The 22,697-nt window shown below is 47.1% G+C and overlaps 2 protein-coding genes across 3 annotated transcripts in view; one reads left to right on the top strand and one right to left on the bottom strand.

The window, feature by feature from the left end:
• Positions 1–15,123, bottom strand: part of FHL3 (four and a half LIM domains 3) — a 30,341-nt gene extending 15,218 nt beyond the window's left edge. The window contains exon 1 of one of the 2 annotated variants that reach the window (XM_086479240.1): positions 15,090–15,123. The gene's annotated coding sequence lies outside the window, so the exon portion shown is untranslated. The remainder of the gene's footprint in view (positions 1–15,089) is intronic. The other variant, XM_086479241.1, reaches the window with a different exon arrangement.
• Positions 15,124–16,499: 1,376 nt separating this feature from the next.
• UTP11 (UTP11 small subunit processome component) lies at positions 16,500–21,690 on the top strand. The gene is made up of 8 exons (XM_086479585.1): positions 16,500–16,562; positions 16,660–16,721; positions 17,388–17,490; positions 17,747–17,860; positions 18,589–18,682; positions 18,983–19,113; positions 20,677–20,787; positions 21,398–21,690. The coding sequence occupies exons 1-8, from the start codon at positions 16,500–16,502 to the stop codon at positions 21,479–21,481; spliced, it is 762 nt and encodes a 253-aa protein (XP_086335711.1). The 3' UTR covers positions 21,482–21,690.
• Positions 21,691–22,697: the final 1,007 nt, after the last annotated feature.

Below are 22,697 nucleotides of genomic sequence, written 5' to 3' on the forward strand. Positions count from 1 at the left end.
ATCGTGGGCCTCTCCACCGGCACTGGTGATCCGCACCAGCAGCGGGGACCATCTCCCTCCAAAGTACCTTTTATAGCTGCTGGTGTCCCTTGCAAGCGAAGGCAATTACAGCTCTGTAGCTGCAGCATGTGAGCAGCTTCTAAATCTGGGGAAGGACTGAATCCTGGCAAAGACAAATTGTCTCAGGTTTCCGTCCCGAGCACTGCTTGCCTGTGGTCCGAAACAAAACTAAGATCATTTGTTGCCTGGGAGATGCTGTATGTGCCAGCTGCAACCCTCCTGAAAAAGGTAGCGCTCTGCAAGGACAGCATAGCTGAGCCCCCAGAAAGTACAGAACGGGGACAGACGGGACCATTGGGAGAGGAAGATAATCTCTTCTTTTAGCCACTGCCTTACCACTGTGCAAGTGAAACAAGTTTCTTTCTTCTGTGGCTGAAGATTTCTCTGCTAGGCAACCTGGTCATCAGGTGCCATTTACTTTCACTATACGGAGCTGGTTATCTTCAAATCAGTCTCCTCATTAAAAAGAGTAATTTTTAAAGATACCAGTGAGAAATTAAGTACCGCACATTTTAAATAATAGAAGCCACCAGTTGCAACTGTCACATATTTTACATAAAATCTCTAAGAAATAACTCCTTGCAAACACAAAAAAAGAAATTTGCAAGGTGCAACACGCCTTCCAACTTCCGCGTGCTGCGCTGCCAGACTTTGTGAAGAGTCTTTGGTGGTACCCATGAAAGGGAAAACTGGTGCCACATCCAAAGGACTAAGTGGGAATGGCTATTTTAAGGGGCACAAAAGCTCACAAAATTTATGAATGCCTTTATATCACACCGCTGTACACTGAGGTTCCAACACCTATGCCCCTGCCCGCTGGATGTGTCTGTCTCTGAACTAGTGCTGCTGCTCACCGCGCTGGCAGCACTTCAGCCTGGGCAGCATGGAGCACTGCAGCTGGCAGGCAGCACGGTAAAGCACATGTACTGACTGTGCCTAGAAACTCACCAAGAGAGGAAAATTGCTCCTTTACAGAAAAAAAACCCACATGAACAGAAAAGTAACAATATTAGACAGCCCCCAATTCTGGTCTGTGGCTCATTTACAGAATCTCATTCTCTCATTCAAATCTGAGATCTACAAGGAAACCTACATGAAACTGATTTGCCACAGATCAAAAAAGGAACCGAAAGGTCAGAATTTTAACTAACAGAGGCTCCTCTCCTGATGCCTTTCAGTAAAGGCAAGAAGAGTTGATGTCTCAGCCGCTGAAGCAGCAGATATGAAGCAATGCCCCATTTCTTTGCTGCAGAGAAGATGCTTCGCACTCATTTACTGAAGGAAGCAAGAGCACCTGCTCTTTGACAAGATCGAGAGATTTCCCAAAGCCGTTTGTGTGCTCAGGCAGTTTGAGGACTGCGGGCTTCACTGCAACAAGACACCACCACCGCCTTAATAACCCTCCCTCTGGTCTCCTAAACGACCAGAACAAAAATGCTCTATTTACAAGCTATTTGTCCCAAATTGGCAAACCCCTGGAAACAAAAACTCTGATCAGTTCTGTGTTACCTTGCATTGCCGAAAGGGAAGGACCAGCGGGAACCCAACGGTCTCGATGGCAGCAGCACTGCGAGCGGCAGCGCAAGGGGCTCTCGCAGACGGCAGAGGCAGGTGCGACCAGCAAGAGACTCTCACCAGTAAATCATCGCTTCGCTAGCAAAACACTCGAGTGCTTGCCCAGAAACAAAAGCAGTCACATCATAAACCAGAGGGTGACATCAGCACAGGGATTGCATTTCCTACTGAGGTTTAAATGTCATTACTTGTGACTGGAAATTGGACACTTACAATTCAAGTTACTCTAAATTTTTGTAAGCGACATTAGAATTCCAACTCCAGTTTTGCGTAGCTATATTTCACTTCCAAACCCTGTCTATTTCTCAATGTCATGACAGGAAAAAAAAAACAGAACAAGCAAGACTCCTAACAGAAAGTGAAAAGCCAATGAACAACATCATTAGCCTGACTGACCAAGTCAGGTGCTAATGGGGTGAGCAGCAGAACACATTGATTTCCACTGGAAAGGGTCAGTGTTATTGAAACGGCACAATCTATTGGGGCCCAGTTACTCAAAACCTCCAGATTGTCCTCTTCCACTCGCATTCAAAGTTCTGCTCGGCGTCTTCTTATAAAATTAAAACTCAAAGCTATGAAGGATCTGAAAGCACTTATTTCACCATTCTGCCGTTGACTCATTGTTTCACAGAGCGTGAAGCATGATATCGTCTGTGCGTATGGTCTAACACCTTCACCAACCTGAAGTGCATTTGTGATTTTCTTCAGGCTCTCCAAAAGCAACACATCCAAGGCTTCTATACAAGCGCAATGGGCCAGACTTAATCTTCCTGTGAGTTATATGATGTTTGCATAGGCTTAAGAAATACTAGAAATAAAACTTCTCTTGGCAGAGTTACATGCAACACACTGTGTACTTTTTGCTATTAATGACTCTTTAGTAAGTACCACTATTACTCTACATATTCCAGGACCCTCCAAGCTAGGCATTGCAGAAATTTACTTGATATTGAAGTGTTCACTGAGTTAAAGGTAGCCACTGAAATGCCTTAAAATTTAAACACTGACTTTTCTATTTGAAAATTTCCACGTGCTGAGAAAAGGCAGATGAGAATAACTAATCCACATTTAAGGACATAAACTAAAGATTAGTTTCTTTACTTGGAAGGGATTTTAGCTCCCTGACTCTCTCCTGCAAATAACACAAATACATATGATGATCCTGTGCAAGACCACAAATGCAAGAGTGCTCAGTTTCCACAGATCTGACATCCCGTACCTCTCACAGGATTGTTGCTTCCTCAATTCCCTAACAGCTGTCACCAGCAAAAATATTATTTACCCTTATAATACCTGCAAGGCAGGGAGTTATTTTATCTCCCTCCTGGGATTTGCACCTCGGAGGGTTTTGGCATGAGGCAAGCCTGGTACAACTAAAAATGGAACCAAAATCCAAGTCCCTGTCCATCTTTCTTCTCCTTCTGAGATGCAGCACATATCCCTGTCAGCCTGGAAACTGTGACACCCACTAATGCATGTTACATACCTACATCCAAACAGATTCCACAAACCAAGCTCTCAGTGAGAAGCAGGGAAAAAGGAAGGAAGGGAAGGACATGACCGTTAAGGTCCCTTCCAACCCAAACCATTCCATGACAGACGGATGCAGTGCTGTGTAGTTACAAAGTACAGTTAATACAGACTTCAGATCTTTCGACCAAGTAACTTCATGCCTTTGCTAGTCGCTCCCCCTGCTTAAACTTTGGGCTTTAAAAGTGAGCACGCTGTGCTGGAAGAAGGCACTGGAGTAGCACAGCACCAGGAGTTACACACCAGTTCAAACTGTGTTACCTCTTCAGAACAGGAAAAGCCAGGTTTTCCCTAAATGACGGAAGTGGAATTCCAAGGTGAGCTCAAAAGCCTGGCAAAAGTCAGCAGCTTAGGCTAGTACACGGGATCATGATGCTGACAAAAGCAGTCCTTGCACTCAGAGACAGTTCAGGATCCACTTTTTTTTGTTGCTGTTCTTTCTTCACCATCTTCACATCATAAGCAATATCTAGCAATACTGCTGTTAGATGTGGACCTCAAAGAGGAATTTTGGTCTTCAACCATGCTGAAGTCAGGCCTTTCAGATAGACATTTTATATTATTATTCAATTTCTTTTGTTTCATTAGAAGAGCCTTAAAACCCAGACATTTTTCACCAGCAGTACTGAGTTGGTATACACGCTGTTTTAGCGGAAAATGGCATCATCTGTAGCCACACAGATCTGAACCGCAACAGAAGTTACCTAATCTCTGATACACTTACATGAGGGAAATCCTGCGGGCTTGGATCATTCAAGAAATAAGGCTGCTTTACAGTTACAGGAACAACACATGTCCAGAATGGGCTCTAAACTGGTAACATACAGCCTGAAAATCAACTGCTAATTGTTTTTGCAATTTACATTTTATGTTAAAAAACCTCCCAAAGACCTCAGGAGGCAGAGCTAACCCTGGAAAGGATTTTTATGGTTACACTGTGAACCCACGGAAAGCAGGGATCTAGAATGGGAACAGTTCATTACAGCTAAAATACTCATCCTGGGTTCTGACTGAAACAGCTAGAATTATTCCTCCAGTTAAACAATTCCTATTACTGAAACCACTCTGATATTTAAAGAAATTTCGAGAAGATGTTGACTAGTCACTCCTCTTCCCAGATAACAAGATGGGAACCATACAAATTGATTAATTTCTAAGTGAACATTTGAAAGTCATATTTACATTCTAGGGCAATAATTAAATATTTAATATCTTGTGGTTTCCGTATTCTAGGGTTTTCTATGCACCAAAATATTTATTCATGCAAAACATCTGTAGCAGCTGGAAGACATTCATTTGGCTCGCTAAGATTCATTAGTTTAAAAATACATAAATACAGTGCTCATTTTATTTCCAAAAAGCTAACACTGCTGCTTTCAGCTCTATTAGGGTGCTTGGTGGATACCACTTATGCAACATTCTCAGCAGGAGGTACCAGATGCCACAGTTTCACAAATGCATACAAGTATCCGTTAACTACAACAAGTCTTTTATTTAGCTTAATGTTCTGCGCTGACTAACTCAAGTCATTATTCACAGCAATATGAAAACCAGCTTGCAAATAGCTCAATCCCTATTTTTATTTTCTCCTATGCTCCCAAATCCCCAGTGCTGAAATACACTTTTAAAGGTTACTGATGAGAAGAAATTTCTCTTCAGAACTGGGATTCAGATACCTGTGTTAAAGGATTACAAAACATAAGCCTCCATACATGCCTTTTCTCTCCAAGAAGTTCCTGCATAATGTTGACACAGCTTTTTAAAAATCAAATAAACAAGAGGCACAGCTGAGATTGTAAAAAGAGAGTTGAATTTGGCTTAGTATACATAGGGATCACTTTTCTGGCCAACAGTTTGCAAAGGGTTATTTATTGGCTAGCCATTTTTCTTTTGCTGGAAGATGCTGAGGTTTTAGCAAAGTTTCTGCAGAGTATGCAGCAGCATTCAGCATTTGCTCAGCTAATGAGTTAAATCACTGCAGCTCTCCGATGACTTGAAGATTATGGGTGTAGGAAAAGGGAATGCTTGGCGAGAGGAACTTTCAGCAGTCACCACTAAACTGCGGTTAAAACAGACACCAATGACTCTATTCAGCTCCCAAACCTCAGACAGTTTCCATTTTCTCAATAACAAAGCATTTTTGTGGAATGAGGTAACAGCCTCCATCTGCCAGGTCTAACTCTCCACCAAGATTTCTCAAGAGCATGGCTGAAAGAGGGCTGGCCAGCTGAGCCGGAGGGGCTGCGGAAGGCAGGAGCCCCTCTGCTGGGAAACAAAGGGGCAGAGCTGCCACAGGACAGATATGGAGACCAGCCTCTTTGGGACACCCCCCCCCCCCCCCCCCCCCAAATTCCCCTGGGGGTTTGTATCAAAAACAGCCTCAAGTGAGCGCCAGCCGGTGCACAGCTGGAAATCGCAAAAGGCCGAGGAAAGTGAGACTTCTCATGAAGGACGGACTGGGACAGGCAGGAGGAAGCAGAAGACAAAGGGGTGCCACAGGTCGAGCGTTCAGCAATCCATGGCAAAGCGAAACGAGTACAGAGCAGCGTGACTGAGAAGTGAACACAGGCCTGTGCACGCACGTTGGGAGATGCGCGGTGCGAACGGGAACACAGGCGCCCTGCTCCCCTGAGGACGGCACAGCTCACGGGACTGGCCACTCAGGCTGGGATGTACCTTCCACTCCTGAAACGCTGCGTCTCTGAGCCAGAGCAGTTACAGCCTCGGAACAGAGGCTGGGAGCGGTTTTGGTTTTGTTCTTTTCTCGGTTTTGTATTTGGCAGCCTGTATCTTGGCCTCTTGAGTTCCAGGGATGCTGAGCACCTACCCATTCTTTTGATTTCAGGCAAAGTCAGCTCAGTTCCTCTGAAAAGCAGACTGTTCATTGAGATCCAGACAAAGACTCTCCCTCCTATCGGGGACCCCCCACCCGACTCTTGCCTCCCTCTGTGAGCAGCCACTTGCTAGTCAGCTCCCTTGCGATTCTAAGGCTCTCAGCTCCAGTTCAACACATCTCAACTGCCTCCCCTACCAGGGGAGGAGCAAAAGGGAACACCACAACCCCGGACTCACTCATGCAAATAAAGACCTCGGAACAGCATGGCGAGATGAGTGCAGCTGGAAGGAGCTTGGAGGAAAAGGTGGCTACACAGCACGTAACATCAGGAAAGGATCTTCATGGTGTGTGAGGGTCTTCTGATCTGTTTTTTGTTCTCACAAATCTTTAAAAAGCAATGCAGAAAATTCTCCAGGACACTACAGCAGCTGGTGCAAATGGACAACCTGCAACTCAGGCAGGTCAGAACAGACAGGATGCAGCTTAGCGACTACTTTGGTAAATAGCGCTGCCAAGAGCAGTTATTCATATCATTTGGAGCCCTCACTCTGCCTGTGTGGCAGAAGACATTTGAATATAAATTTTAAGAACCATAAGAGGGAACAAAAAACATTTTGAGAAAAATCCATGCTGATTGCATTATTTTAGTCTGGTCCATCAGGTTTTATGTTTACAAGGACAACAACAAAGATTCCCAAACAGAAACTGCCCCAAAGCCATTTTGTGCAAATTCAACCGAAATTTGCCACCTCCAGATCTATGATACCACCGCAGTACAAAGGAAGAATCAATGAGGATAGAAACCTAAGTGTAGATAGTCTCATTTAACATTCACCAGAGTATTAGCTTTGCACACTTCTGCTATTCTGCCAAAAAAGTTTGTAGCTGAAGACTCAAGAAAAGCAAATACATTTAACCCTGGTGCTACTTAGTCTTGGGAGATGCTGAAATCTGTGCACTCATATATAGTCATATGCACTGGCAAGCAACAAACTCAAAAATGCACAGAGCAACTGGGACTCAACTCACCTGCAACCCAAATTGAGCAATGTGCTAATTAGGAGAGAAATTTCACTTCCAAAGATGCCAATTCTCTAACCATCCATCGTTATTTCTGCAGATCAGACACAGCCTCCCAGACAAGCACTGATGCAAACCAAGGAGGAGCTTTTCAGTATCAGAAGATAGTGGGGGTATGTTCCCACCACTGCTGCTAATTTCCTGAACAGCCTCGTGCAACTTCCCTCCCATCTCTACGTCTAGCTCTCCCATCTAAAGCAAAGGCAGTTTTCCAGTTGGCTTTCTAAAGGCTTTGCGTTCCTTTGTAGCACCTTCTTTGAAGTTTTGAAAATGTTAATATTGACCTCCTCACTCTCTAGTTTAATACCACGTACCCAGCTGGATACCCAGAGAACACACCCGGCAAGTGGCATACCTTCTTCCCCAGCCAGGACAAAACATTTACCAAGCCAGTCCTCTTCCTATGAAGAACACTGCTGTCAAATCTCAAAAATCCACGCTGCTAATGCTAGCCTCAGTGCAAGGTCAGCCAAAGAGGACTTCCATCAGAGATGAGCTCTGCTGGAGAAGGCTCCCTGGAGATTATAAGAATAGTACAGTCAAGCCCAGATGGCAACAACGTGCAGAGCACATTTCCAGCAAACACAGTGACTGGGCAGAGTGACATGCAAACTAAAGTCCACCCTGATTTCTGCCATCTGCTACCTGAACGCTGAAGTTAGGCTGAGGCCTTTGGTAAAGGTCAGGATAGTCTTACAGGCTCTCAAGATACTGTTTTTGTTCTCACTATTTGCTTCTCGATTCCTGCGTTAAAAGATACTAATCTCTCTGTAAGGCAGTTATTTGGAGCCAAGAGTTTAGATATTATTGCAAAACATATGCTTAAAAGAGACTGGAAATTATGTTGGCAGTGTTACAGAGGGGAGCGAAGCACAGCTTTGGGTCAAAACAAAAAAAAATAAATCTAAGCTAGTAAGCAATTCCCATGTGATAGTTTAGGAGAGCCAGCAAAAGCTTCTTCAAGAAAGAAAACAATACTGTGAGAACGAAGCTAACAAGAGCTGGCTCTTGGAAAAATAAAATGGCCAGTAATGAGCCAAAGTATTGCCAACAGCACATATCCAAGAGAATCTTTCTGGGAAACCAACCCAAGTCATTACGCTGGAAAGCCCTGAGGGACTAGGGACCTTAAGGCTAAAAGCTGGCAAATTGCTTCATCAGTTAAGGTTGGTCCCAGTGTTTTCTACTGCGTAAGAATAATTTGTTTTACCCTACAGGTCTCTATAGAGCAATGGGTAAATTCAGGCTTCTTCCTCTGGGAAGGGAAACAGAGTGCTCAGCAAAGCCCTGCCCAACGGGACATTTTCAGAAGGTTTCCCACCATCGCTGACATCCCTTCAGCCCAAGGCCCAGCCCAGTGCACTCAGGCTGCTGGCTTTGCTTTGCTTTGCTCCCCCGGCAGCCCTCCGCACCAGGCACTGCCTGCCAACTACCTGGAGGGAAATAATCCAAGCCACTTTGGCCAGCACTCCACCAGTGAGCAGTTGCCACAAAAATATCATGACTGTGCCTCCACAAAAGCATCTTGTGGAGACTCATTCACCCAAAATGGACGCAGTTAGAGCAATTATTCCGATGTATCTTGTTTTCCAGAGGGATAAGGAGGAGACCGTGCTCTGTCTCTCTGCTTCAGAGAGATTAGTTAATACACCAGGAAATAGGTCCACTGATGCAGAGCGATAAAGGCAAGGCTTTTGTTTGCAGCCTTCTCTTTCATTTCTAATCCAGCTACTCACAGTTACAGGAGCGTACAGAGAGCACAGAAGACAACAAATGTGATCTCTAACTGTGCTTCTGTGCTGGCAGAGAAAAACCCTGCATTGGCAGGGGATGTCAAGGTGCCGTCTAACGACTTTCCTCCTCTTCCAACTCCTCTTCTGATTCATGTTGCCATCTTCCTTGCAACTGACCTAAATAACATGTTCAGGCAGCACTGGAAGTATTTCTGCCTCGTACTTCAACAGCAGCAAGATCTCTGCATCTGGAAAGGGTCTTTCTCAGGAAAGTTATACCACAGGTGGCTCAGAAGCATCTTTCCCGAGAAACGAAGAGAAGCACCCTGCCTTGTCTCATTTCATCAGTAAGACTTCCTGGCTGCAAGAGAACAAAGGTTGCCCAGGAGCAGAGAAAACACATGCTACGCCTGTGCCCAAGCCCTGTCAAATCTGAACAATGTGGGCAGAGTATTCAGTTACCTCATTTCCAGGTGTGCTGTCAGCATGAGCCATGACTGGCATGGGATGAAAGAGGAAAAACTGTTCCTAGATCTGGACTTGTCTGCATCGTTTATGATAATTACTGCCCAGCAGCCTTTAATCCTTTAATGTCGTATCACACTCTCAGCCCTCAGTTTCTCTATAACCTTTTGATCACCGCTTGCCATTCCACAACAGAAGAGGCTGAAGGACAGAGTGCAAGACGGCACTATCCCACCAGAGCCAAAGGCATGCCAACCCAGGCCTCAGGAAGAGGAAAACAAAGACAGCCACTGCCAAAGGACCTCAGCAGGTCAGCCACCTTCAGACACACGGTGACTGCGTATGCTAGCAACGTACAAGCACTTAAAACAGCTGTACATCCAAACAACTGCAGCACCTCTCCAGCTATTCACTTCAGCACCTTTTATAACATAACACAGTATTCCACAGCACTGCATCACTGGGACAATCCAACCCCGAACACTCCACACACAGAAAGATCCTCTCCAGATCTCATTCTTTCTTTTACTGTAAGTTTAGGCACTCTTCATAGCCACCTAGATAGCTCACCTCCTTACAACCCCCCGCTGACTTCTGATCTCAATGTTATCTTACAGCAATGGCCTTCACAGGCTATGTACTGAGTACATGAAAAAGTAAAAAGTCAACTGAAAATGCATTTATTGCCAACAAGGAAATGGACTGTGGGGAAATACAGGAAAGTATTCCGAAGCTGCAGGGACTGCCACAGCACTTCCAGCTCTCAAGCGAGGAGTGCTAGCCTGGGGTTTGCACACCATACCTTGGAAGATAGGCACTAGATACCCAGCAGCCTTTCTTATTCAAAGGAGACACATAAATACAGTTCCCCTGTTGCAACAGAAAGGAAGTTATACTTGATCTGTACCGTCTCTTTCAAAACTAAAGCAAAAAGATGCAAGCAAAACTCACACATCTTTGTGCTAGAGCATGCCTGCTTAGTCCACAACAGCTAGTCTGTATCTGTTATATCTACATTTTTTATTAGCTTATGTTTACTTTGGCTGCACATCCAAGCAGTCATTTAAACACGGTGAGAGAGGAAAATCTTGGACTCTCAACAATGGCCAAGCAGCTTAATCTGCCACTGGGGACAATGACTTGACTCCTATTGGCGTTTAGTACTGGCAGGGTCAAGTGTAACATGTGCTGGAGGAAGCACTAGGGAAGCAGATCCACGGCCGTTCCAACCACACTGAGCATTTCCTTGAGCTATTCAGAGGTCCCCTTCCCCTGCTGTGTGCACAGAAAACAGCTCCAGCTGTTCAGTCACCTGCACTGGCTTCTCCACTCTCTGGATTTATGACACTGGAGACCGCTAACAGCTCCAGGTTAGATACAGCACATTCCTCTGGCTTACAGCTCAGATGTTCAGACCTAAGTTAGGAAGCAGTTAAAATTACGTCCTTGGCATCAACCACCAGGTTGGTGCTGGAAGATAATTTATATTCCTGAACAGAACTGGCACTGGGCAGGTTGGGCATAAACATCAACAAACTTCCATCCAGCGATGACACCAATCAGAAGGGTCTAGAGTTAGTATTTATCCATGGTGCTGGTTTAAGAATTTTTTTTTTTTTGTATTTGAGAAGTTCAAAATACTTTACATAAAAGAACTTGGCAGCTTGCAAGCCTAGGACAATCTACAGTAATATATTCAGAGGCAAATAAAAAAAGCTATGAGTTAATCTTAACAGTCAGATGACCATAGGCCAAATAAAGCCAAAGTGAGACTGCACTAAGAACAAGAACATAAATTTCAGGAATTTTATTCCACTGCTATTTGGATTCTGTGTTAACACTATTTCTAAATAACTCTTGATTAACTATTAACTTAGCTCTAATGGACATGTCTTTCTGGTTCCTCCCAGAGTTACATTACCCTCTCAGTGGGCTCCTGTTGAGTAAGGGCAGAATCATTTGTGAAAACTGTACTGCATTTAGCAAATACCAACAGACACAAAGTGAGTCACTCGGCAGAGGCAATCCTGCTAGGATGAAATACAGGAAGGTGGAAGCCATGTGGCATTCTTCAATTTCCCCTTTCCTTTCACAATCAGACCCTTGATATTTTCTTCAACAGGAAAACTGACACTCCCCCTCCCTGTAAACTGCTGACAATTCTATTTTACACCTGGCAAAACCAGTGCAAAACGGAAGGAAGTGAAGAAACAAAGACCAAGGACTTTTCTTAGCAACTACATCTCTCCAGAATGGAGTGTTTCTCTTTCCAAGTATAGCTAAAGACCCACCACTTCTTGATGGACAAAGTCTAGCAACTGCATATCAGCCTTTGTGGGAAACGCCACCTCCTCTCTGTGAATGACTGCAGAACAGAGAACGAGAAGGCAGAGCTGTCCAGTCCGGCTGTGGAACCCAAGTCCCATTGAAACCAACAACGCGCGTGCAGCTGAACCCCTTTGCCTGCAAACTCCCAGCCCTCATATTTGAACATGGTATCCTTTGAAAGTGATCCTAAACGCTTGCTAGTAATTTGAAGATTAAATAATACTGGTAAAGTTTCTCTGCCCACTAACAACTGGTCTTCTCCCTTTCCTAGATGCAGGTGGTGTCTATTTTTACAGCTGGTTTTTTTTTTTTTTTTTTTTTTTTTTTAAAAATACACATTTACATTTGTTCTCATGACATCACCAGGCAAAACATTGTCAGGTTCTCTCTAAATTTTTCCAGTTTGGCCATCGAAATTGCACGTATTTCAGCAGAAATACTCAAAGTCCCCTAAGGAATGAGGTGTAGCAGCTTGCACTCTGGAGTTGAATGCTGAGCAAAACTGCAAATGTCATTCACACCACCTTCTTGCCAGACCAAGCTGGGTGCTCCACGATAGGCACAGGCGACCCAAGAACTGCGGATGTCAGCCATGGATACTGAATACCAAACACCAGAGCAGAAATGGTTTCCTTACGTGAGCAATTACAAGAAATTATGAAGCTGTTTGTCCAGTTAAGAAGTTTGGCTTTTACTCAGACCAGCCAGCCAGTCAGTTTTCTGTAAACACTTTCTTTGTCTATGGAAACTTTCTCATATGAAAGGCGCGGCAGAGGCAAAAAAGTTGATGCTCCTGTCTCTCTCCCAAGGCTACCGCTGCAATTAGGGGTCTTCAAACATGACCTCATGCAAGCTAAGGACAGTGAAAATCCCACAGACATGAATGAGGACCCCAGCGAGTCATCACGAAAATCTTGTGTATCAGCACTGTGATTACTGTAAAAGTCTTTTTCCAGGGAGAGGGGGTGGGAATTATTTGAGCAGTAGGAGTAATCAATTTATTACATTTTCCTGCTGGCATTTCAAAAAACAGCAGGCCATGTAACAGCATCAGCTCAGCTGCAATTAGGAACACTGCAGAAAGCATCTCACCTCATAGAGCAAGCGAGTCCTGGCTGTGAACAGAACCAACTGCTTCCAGAGTTGGTGCACTGGGAACTTCAGTAGCCTGCCCACAGAGAAGTTTTTCTTGGCTCTATCAGTTAAGGGTTCACCTCTGCCTTAAAGCTGCTAGGTCCAAAACTGAAAAAGATACCACTGAGTTCATAGCCCTCAGAAATCTATAGACCAGTGAACACTGCCTATAGCCACACAAGGCTTGTACTCTACAGAAAAAAAAAGCACATATCATCAGGGCAGCCACAATGACACGGGGCAGGAAAGAGACTCCTGCCTTTCCTCGCCATCAGGATCTCGGAGCCACCCAGCTGCCAGCTGTGTTCTCGGACAGCACGGCTGGTTCAGAGTCCGCTCTAAACCGAACTGCAGTGTAAACAGGAAGCAGAGCTGACAGCAGACGTGCTGCAGATGGCTGCAAATCCTGCAGAGCAAACGGCAGCAACCCACCATCCCCCCAAAGACCAAGGAACCAGCTTGGCCTTCAGCACAGTAGCCACCGCTCAGCTCTTCGGATGCTATTCTGCAGCCAGGGCAGATGCACAGATTTTCCCCCCCAAGAGGCACCTCAAAAACATCCAATATGGAGAGATGGTGGGGCTCCAAAAGCTGAGACCATGGAACTGTTCACAGGGCTTCCAGCTATGGAATTCTGGATATTTCTGAACACGATGTTGCCTTTGGTGTGTCCCCACCACTCCCTGTGTACAGGTTTAAGGAGTTCTTATTCCAAAACATACTTTTTGCTGTAGAGCATCTGCTATAATTAGTGCCCACAACTAACTATATTGCCTGTATTTTTGTCTCCTATGCTATGCCACCAGTCTTAAAAGTATACAGACCTAGCTAGTAAGAATTAAACTAACACTCACAACTCTGTGCCTCTAAGGAAGCAGCCAGCAAGAGAAGCAAGAGAAGCAAGAGAACCTCATGGTCTCCATTCTAGGAAAAGGAAAGAAAATGGCACAAAAGTAAGACAGGTGAAATGTCAGACTTCCCCGTCCTGCTGATGGCCTGCCCATCAGGAAGTTAAACCACATTTTGACAGAGCAAATTAGGGAACAGTGTTCCAAATTAGGGAAATGAGACACCTTCAACACCTCTGTGAACACCAGAAAAATATTACTCATGCCAAAGGCATATATTTGAATATGAGAGGCTCCTAAGGAAATATCCAAGAAAACGCTTCTCCAAAACGAACAGTAAAGGATTATTTGACAATTACACATTCATAGCAGCTGGAAGAGCCACAGATATCTAATGCTTGGTCAAGGAGTCAGAAAAGTAAAAGAAACCTCCCCGCACCCTTCCCTAGCTGTTGACTGGTGGCCACTGACACTGCCTTCATCAGAGCTTCAGCCTGGTCTCGAGTGGACTTCCCTGTGCTCCTCAACAGGTTTTCCCCTTTGGAAAGATTTATTTATGATTTTCAAGACTGCGAAATGGTGAATGTGTTAAATTCACATCTAAGGATAGAGACCTCAATACCAAAGCCTGCGCTGTAGATGGAAGTAACCACCATCACACGTCATCCATTTGAGCTCTGAGTCACTGGAGAGTAATTCCTACTACCGTGCTTCACCCAGGCTAACTATAAAGTATATCCAATATTTTCATGAATTCTCATGGAAAAGTCAAAGTGATGAAGTAGCCACAAGTACAAAATACCGACAAAACTGGAAACCAAACCAGAAAACATTACCTGTAAGAAAACATAACAATCGGAAACAAAACTGCATTCAGTAAAAAAACGTTTTGAAAAGATGGTAAATGGTTTTTGATAGCAACATTCAAACTGTGACTTTTGAGTCTTTGTTTAACACGAAGAAAAAAAAAAAAAAGGCAAAGCTTTGACTAGTCTTTCCCCACACCTGCCCCTGGGATTCTCTGGAAACACAGCTACCATTCGGGATGTGTTGAACATTTCTTTGTGCTACGTTTGAGCATTTGGTTTAAGTTTACTTCCGAGTCTATTGGCTGGGTAAAGTTTCAGAGTTTTCTTAATAAAATACAGCTTAAGCACTGCAACTTTACAGTCTGGGAAAGAGACACGGCCGAAGGCTTTTTTTGTTCCCTTCTAGAAAACGATGCGAGCTGTGCTTCCCAGAACAAACCGCAGCGGAGCTCCCCGGGCGAGCCACATCCCGGGCAAGACACAGCGAACGCGGCTGGGGTCCCGCGGGGATGCCCCGTCCCCGGAGAGCGCCAGGGACATCCGCCGCGGAGGCCCTTTCCTTTCCCTTCCCTTCCCTTCCCGGGGCCAAAGCGGGCGGCAGCGGCGGCCCCCGCCGCCCGCCGCCCCCCGCGCTCCCGCCCCGGCTCCCGCCGCCGCCGCCGCCCCACCAGCCCGGCCTGTCCCGACCCACCTGGTCCGGCGTCCCGGGGCCGCGCCCCGCTCGCTGCTCGCCCCGGCGATGGGCAGGCTCGGCGCGGCTCTGCTCCCCAGTCCACGGCGCGGCGCGGAGCCCGGCCCGGGGCGGGGCCGAGGGGCGGTGGGCTGGGCCGGGCCGAGCCGGGCCGAGGGGCGGCGGGCTGGGCCGCCCGGCGCTCGCCCCACACAAGCACTCTCTGCGGGGGCCAGGAGGGGGTCAGGCCGCCGGCGGTGGGTGCGAGCGGGATGCTCCTGCCAGCCCGGGGGTCCGTGTGCCCCGGGGGCAGCGGTGCGCGCCGAGACCCCCCTCCCGAGGCAGCCGGCCCCGCGCTAAACCCTTCGCCTCGCCGTTCGCTCCTGAGCGGCCGTCCCAGAGCCCAGCTCCGCAAAGCCCGCCCGCCGCCCCTCCCCGCTGCTCAGCTCGGGCAGGCGCGGGGCCGTAGGCAGGACGGGGCGGGCGGCGGCGGCGGGAGAGCCGGCCGGTTGCGGGCTCTTGTGCCCCCGAACGGGCCGTGGGGGCACCCGCTGTTCCGCCCCGCGGGAACGCCAGTGCCGGCTCCCGGCGCCGGACGCGATGCCGCCCCGCGGGTCCCCCCGCCGCCTGCCCTGCGGCTCCCCCTCCTGGAAGCCCCGGCTCCAGCGCGGCGCTGCTTCCCCCGCGCAGCCGTGGGCTCGCAGCGGCTGAAACACGCATGGAGCTCGGGGGTGCTCGGCCGTACCGGCCGCCGCGGCTGCGGTTCCGAGCCCGGCCTGCGGGCCCCAGGAGGGCGCGCACCAGCCCCGCACAGGCGAGCGAGAGCCCCGAGTGCCCAGCGGCGGCGGGATGCTCCCGAGGACTCAAGCCACCCACAGCAGCAGGCCCGTGTCCTCCAGCCGCCCGGGGCCCGGCGGACAGGGCTGAGACTCCCGAGCGGGCTCGGCCGCCGAACAGCGGTGGGCAGCCCTCGGGGCACGGCCGAGAAGGGTCGCAGGTCCCTGCGCCCCGGCAGAGCCGCCCCCGCCCCGGGGGAGGTCGGGTCGGTCCGGCCTCCCGCCCGCGCCGCGCTGCCGCGGCCTAACGGGGCTACGCTCGGACCGCCGCGGCGCGGGCGGTGGCGGGGTCCCGGCCGGGCAGGAGGAGCGCACCGGGCCCCGCCGTCACCATGGAGACGGCGCCACGGCCCGGCGAGCCTCGCCCGCGACCTGAGGCCGAGGCTCCGCCCCTTCCGCCTCCTGCACAGCGCCTGGCGTTTCGCAGCGCGGCGGCGGCCCCGAGCGGGACCGGGCCGGGCAGGGGCAGGACAAGACCGGGACTGGGCCGCGGCACCGCGGGGCGGGGCAGAGCAGAGCAGAGCAGGGGCACCCCGGCGGGGTGGGAGACAGGCCCGAGGCCCGAGTCAGGCGCGGGAGGCCACCGCCCGCCGCCATGTCGGCCGCCTTCAGGAAAGCCGCCAAGTCGAGGCAGCGCCCGCACCGCGAGCGGGCACAGGTCAGTGTGCCGGGCTGGGCCGCCGCCCGCCTCGTCGGGCCCGCCGCGGGTCGCCGGTGGCGGCGGCCGCCCATGCCGTTCCTGCCTTTCCTCCTAGCCCGCCGCCCGGAAGAAGCTGGGCCTGCTGGAGAAGAAGAAGGACTACAGGCTCCGCGCCCGGTGAGTCGGGCGGCCTCGGGGCTGGCTGCGGACGGGCTGCGGGCGGGCAGGCGGCCCCGGCGGCGCTCAGGGGTTACCCGCCGGCCGGAGCGGTCTCTGCGCCGCGGCGTCCCGGGTGGCAGAGGCGGCGTGACGAGCCTGCGGCCTTGCCCGCCCGGAGCTGGCGTACCTGAGCCCGTCGAGTAGGCGCTGTCCTACAGACCAGCGGGACGTGCACGGACAGTTAAACATGCCTGTGGTTCCGTCAGGGGGAAGGGGAACGTGGGGAGCGAAGGCCTCACAAAGTCGTTATCACTGTCATTAATACAAAACTTACAAGCGTTACTTTGCTCTTCGATGGAACAAGATCTGATCACTCTGTAGAAGATCTAGGAGCTCTAAGCAGCTCAGTGAGCTTTGCAGAATGGGTGAAAGAGTTTCCATTACTCTTCTAACACTTGCTGTTGGACACTGCTCATTTCCGGCTTTGTCAAGGAATAAACTGTACAGCTAAAGTTGTTTGTTGGTGCACAGCTCTGTCTGTGCAGCCTTGACTGCTGTCTCAAACGTCTGAGCATCACTTTGAAGGACTCAGCATCTCATCGGGGAGTGTGATCATGGAGAAACTGCTGAACAACTTCTGCTTGTTTTGTTTGTTGTATTTGTTGTGTTTTTTTTTTCCTCTAGTGACTATCACAAGAAACAGAATGCCCTCAGAGCACTTCAAAAGAAAGCTCTGGACAAGAATCCTGATGAGTTCTACTTTAAAATGATACGTGCAGAGGTCCAGGTGAGAATCTAAATTGCCTTCAAGCAGGGTTACACTCTGTTGCTCTAAGTGATGTAATTTTTTTTCTGCCTTGCTTTGTTTCTAATTTATGAATTAGTAAATAAATTAGGAGACTTGGTTTGGTGCCTGTGGAAGGCTTTGAAGAAAGTGAGGGGCAAAGGACAAAAAGGTTATTTTGCTTTGATTATTAGGACCTGTAGTACACTACAGCTGGAATGGTATCTGTCTGTAAGCGCTATGTTCCACCTGGTTTTAGGATGGAGTTCATATAATAAAGCAGCCAAAGGATGAAGTGACCCCAGAACAGGTGAAATTGATGAGGACGCAGGATATTAAATACGTGGAAATGAAAAGAGTGGCAGAAGCCAAGGTAATACTTCACTGTTTTAGTGTTTTCCAGTTTACTCAGAATTGTTCTTTTTATTGTGTTTTTTTGTTGTTGTTGGCCGTTGTGTTTATGTTTAGTGAAATGTGGTTTGTGTAATGCTGGAAATGATAGGTGGAAACGTCAGTGGAGCTCTGTGTATAGAACCTAAAGGTACACTGAATGATAAAAACGATATTGTGCATTGTTATAAAACATGGCAATTTCTTATGTAAATTTCAGACATTAAGCACGTACTCTTGCTTCTCGTATTTATAAAGAATTGAGGATTATTGTTACTGCCATGAGTTGTTTGAATACGGTAGGCAGGCAATCGACAGGAATACGACCCACTTCTGAGAATGTTCTTTGCTCTGATGTTGGTCCACACACCATCACTGAAGATAAAAAAAATGAAGTGTCAGCTTTCAATTTTTCTTCATACTTTTAGTAGCAATTTCATGGTAATCATTACTACTTTGCCATGCAGTTAACTTACTGTTTTGAAAATTGATTTGTACATATTTGGCTGGGTAATGCTGGAAATTCCTGTTAACCTCTACTCGAAAAGGTTGTGAAGACATGACAGAAACATGGACTGGGTATATTTTCAAAGACTGAAAAGGAAGGAAGAGTTGAGATGCTTGAGAAACAAACAGGAATTTACATCAGGGAGACATTATTTACCGTGTTACGGGTGTTTGGCAGAACAGATGAACTTTTCTTTCCCGCAGAAAATCGAGCGGCTGAAGTCGGAGCTCCATCTCCTGGATGCCGAGGGGAAGAATCCCAACAAGCACGTGTTCTTTTTTGATACCAAAAAAGAAGGTAAGATTTAAGTAGGTTTTATCAGAAGACTTGTTCTGTGATGTTTTATTGTAGGTTATTTAAAATAGTATGGTGCTTGCTTTATGTCATTATCATAAAAAAAGGGTTTTTTCAGGAATAATTGTTCAGGTGCTCTAGAAATATCTTTTGATCTAATCTTTAGATGAGACCCCAGATCTGCAGGAGCTGTGTTGCTGAGACTTCCATCACTGACTGTACTTAAGCTAGTTTAGAAGGTTTACAGAGCGTTAGACCAAGCAGTCCATGTGAGTTTATTCCTAAATTTCTTTTTATTTGTAGTTGAGGAGTTTGATATCGCAACTCATCTGGATACTGTTCCAGAGCTCGTAAATAGAGTGTACAACCGACCGACCATTGCAACGCTGCAGAAGGAGACAGTGAAAGGAGCTACTGATCCTGCCCACTTAAAGGTACTGCCACTCTTTGTGTTACAGTTTTATTAACATTTTACATCTTTGATATAGTAAGCATTAAAGGGGATTCCTTGGACTGTTGTGGAGGAGAGCAAAGTTGTTCTTAGAATTTTTACTGGTGACACAAGGCTGTAGTGGATGTCAGTTAATCATCGAGCGCCTGGAGCCTTCAGCCGAATCTTCTGGACCGACACGGAGAACTTGTTCAGTCGTATCCCAGTCAGCTGTGGATTGTAAATCGAGAGTTGTGATGTATGGGCCAGAAAGGAATGGTATAGATCTGATTAGGCAGTTTCCTTGGCAAAATTGATGTATTTCTTCTCCGTTACACAACATACACCTATGGGACTATTTGTTCATCAGATTGCTGCAGTTTTAAGTGTGATTTTTGCAGCATCCACTGTTAAGTCTCCCCTTGCACCTCCCCAAAACCCCTTGCACCCCGGAGTAGGGATGTGAAGAGGCTTATTCCAACATAGATGTATCTGTTGTTGCATTATCTCATGGTATTTTTCTGTTAGGTTCTGAGCCTGAAGTGCCTTGAGATTTAGGATTTGTCCCCCCTTTTCGTCTCAAGGACATTTAAGCTATAGTCTCACTTCCTGGCTTTCCTATTCAAAGTGTTTCATGATCCTTACACAGTCAACTTTGATTCTGGTTTGTATCGCAGCACTTCTGTCCTAGAAGTAGCTACACTTGACTTTAACACTGTAAACACAGCTTAATTACTTTAGACTTATTGGGCAGTCCTATAAGCTTGAGTTGGTTTGTGTAAGGTAAAAATAAAGTTGTCTAAAATTGCTGATTGGTAAATTTGTAACCTGTTGTTTTCTGAGTCAGATGTCAGATGTCAGATAACAAATGCCCTGTGGTCCCTTTCTCCTTGCCAGGTTTCTCAGTTTGGCTTGTCAGTAAAGCAGTTGGACAAGTTGTAGACTGACAAATTTTCTCCTCTAAATGTCTGAGTCATATTTTAAGCGTGTTGGGATCTGTTCTCCTTAATTTAATTACTTAAATCACACCTGCAGTAATACCATTTTTCTGTTGGGAAAGCCATCCGCTCTTAGTAGGTAAACGTGACCAAACAAGTTGCATTTTGGGAAGTCTTTGTACAATGTCAAAGCACTTCAGGAACTGGGCTCTGGTCTTTCTACCCCCCCGCCCAATCTGGATAAAGTGGGTTTTCATTAGGGGATAAATGTTACCTTGCAGTCAACATTGAAATTCAGAGGATTTAGACGAATGAAATTCCAGCCACTTACTGAGCAAGGTGACACAGCATCTAAACGACATTAGGAGAGGTTGCAGTTTTATGTTTGGGTTTAGGAGATTAAAACAAACACAAAAAAATTAAGTCTTAACCAGAAAACCTCTAGTGTGAGGATCAAGGTGTTAAAACAGTTCTCTGGAATCTAGCCACAGAACTGGAGCAGCATTCTTTAATATGATTGATTTAAAAACTTGTTTGTGAGGTCCCAGTGCCTCAGAATAGGTTGTAGACCACAGTGTCTTGTTCCTCTCTCTGTCTGAAAAATGTTTCTCTTTTTTTTTCCCCTCCAGAAATTAGCCCAGCAAAGGAAGAATCAGTATGACCTCCTGAAGCAGCGCATTGAAAGAGAAAAGGCCATGTTTGTTGTTACACAGAAGATCCAGACACGTAAAGATCTTTTGGTGAGGGGTTTAGTTCTGGCTCCGAATCTGTTTTGTTAAGGTCATTAGGTCTCGTTTTGTATGTATGTGTTTCTTCACTCTGATTTTATACTGACACTTCCAGATAACTCCTAAAAATAAGTAATCCTCTTTTAGTATGGAAGAAGCGAGGAGATGAAGCATTCCAGTTGTGCCATGGCTAGTAAATAATATCTGCTGATCCAACCCTTACCATGTCAGCAAGGACAAAGACTCGACTTTGAAATGGTGCTTACGAGCCTTTTCTAAAATGCTGGTGCCACCTCTCAGGTACTGAATTAATGCTTCCGAGTAGCAGAGGCAAGGCACCGTTTGTGCAGGGTATGAGAAGATCTTAAAAATCCCAGTGACCAAAGAATTCCTTGTCACCATGGGACTCGCTGTTCGCCGGTGCTTGTGAACAAAGCAGGCTGTGCCTGACAACCTAAAGGCAGAAAGAGCAGACAAATATAATCCCCACCTGAACAGTGGAAAGTGACTGTTTTTCTCTGATGCCATGTCAGTCCCAGACAGGGGCTTTCTTAGTTCTATCAGGGTGAGTTGTTTTCTTCTTACATGCCAGCAAATATTTTTTTCTTGTTCTTTTTTCCAGGACAAAACTCATAAAGTAAAGGTGAAGAAAGAGACAGCAAATGGTCCAGCTATCTACAAATTCAAATTTCAGCGGAAACGTTAACCATTCCATTGAATATTTGTTACCATCTCTGCATAGAAAGAAGGAGGATCCACCTTATGAAGGAGGACTGATGCACCGCATCAATTTGTTCTTCACTGCAGCCTTGCACTTTGTTACCACAAATTACTGTGGGCCTGCAGTAGCCATAAATATATTGTATCTAATTAATTGATTAATAAATCAGAGAGTTTGTTCTCTTGGTATTTACAGCGGGAAGCCACAAGAGGTGCCTGAATGTCCTAGTAATGCACACCATAAACAATCCTTGAAAAGTCAAGGTCAAAATGAAGGGGCTGGGAGGTGGGTTGTGCAGCACGTGGTGCGTGGAGCTTGTCACGTGCAGCTCATGGTTGTGACCGTGACATGTCCAAAACCGTAAGAGATGGCAGGTCAGCTTCTCTAGCTGTCTTTTCTAGCTGGTTAAAATTGAACTACTATCTTTCTAATCACTCCCCACCACGGCCCCTAAATCCCGCTTTGATTTTCCCATTCTGCTTCAGCTGCGCACAGTATTTCACCTTAGGCAAGAGGTGAAGCCTTGCTGAGGGCGCATTGCTGAATTCAGGCACCATATTAGCCAGACGACTCTGGGACGGTGCTAGCAGCAGGGAGTTGTTTCTCCCACTGTATAGAAAGGTAGAAAAACTCACCCTTTATGAATAATTTCCGTAGCTGAGGAGCTGTTTGTGCTTACTCCGTCGTCTGTGTGATGGGGCAGTGCCCGTGCCACGCCGAAATTCCGGTGTTGCCTACCAAGTTTGAGCAGAGGCGATGCTGAAATTGGTGTCTAGGGAGAGACAGCGCAGAAGCCAACTGTGGGACAAAAGTTTGTCTCTGTTTACGCTTGTTGCAACGCTGGTAGCTGGAAGGGGCTTTCAGCGAGAACAATGAAGACACGTCCTTGAGTGTCCTGGAGCAGTTCGGGCAAGTTAAGAGAGCCTGGGCGTAAACATTCCTTTTCTTATCTCTCTCACTTGTGCTGTGTCTGCCAATATGAGCACATGCCCATGCAAGATGGTGAAAAAAGAAGATGCTCTTCTCGGGCTCTTCCCACTTTGGGAGTTTTCCTCCCTTCTCTTAGAAGAAACGCGACTTTTTTTACATGCTCGCATGCACGTAAAAAGACGGCTTCAGGAGCCGTTTCTGCCGTTGCGGTGTCCCAAGGTGGCAACGGGCACGGGGTGAATTCTCTCCTGGGAAGGACGGAGGGGGGGCA

The sequence above is a fragment of the Leptosomus discolor genome, chromosome Z, assembly GCF_034619465.1.
Source record: "Leptosomus discolor isolate bLepDis1 chromosome Z, bLepDis1.hap2, whole genome shotgun sequence".
NCBI lineage: Eukaryota > Metazoa > Chordata > Aves > Leptosomiformes > Leptosomidae > Leptosomus > Leptosomus discolor.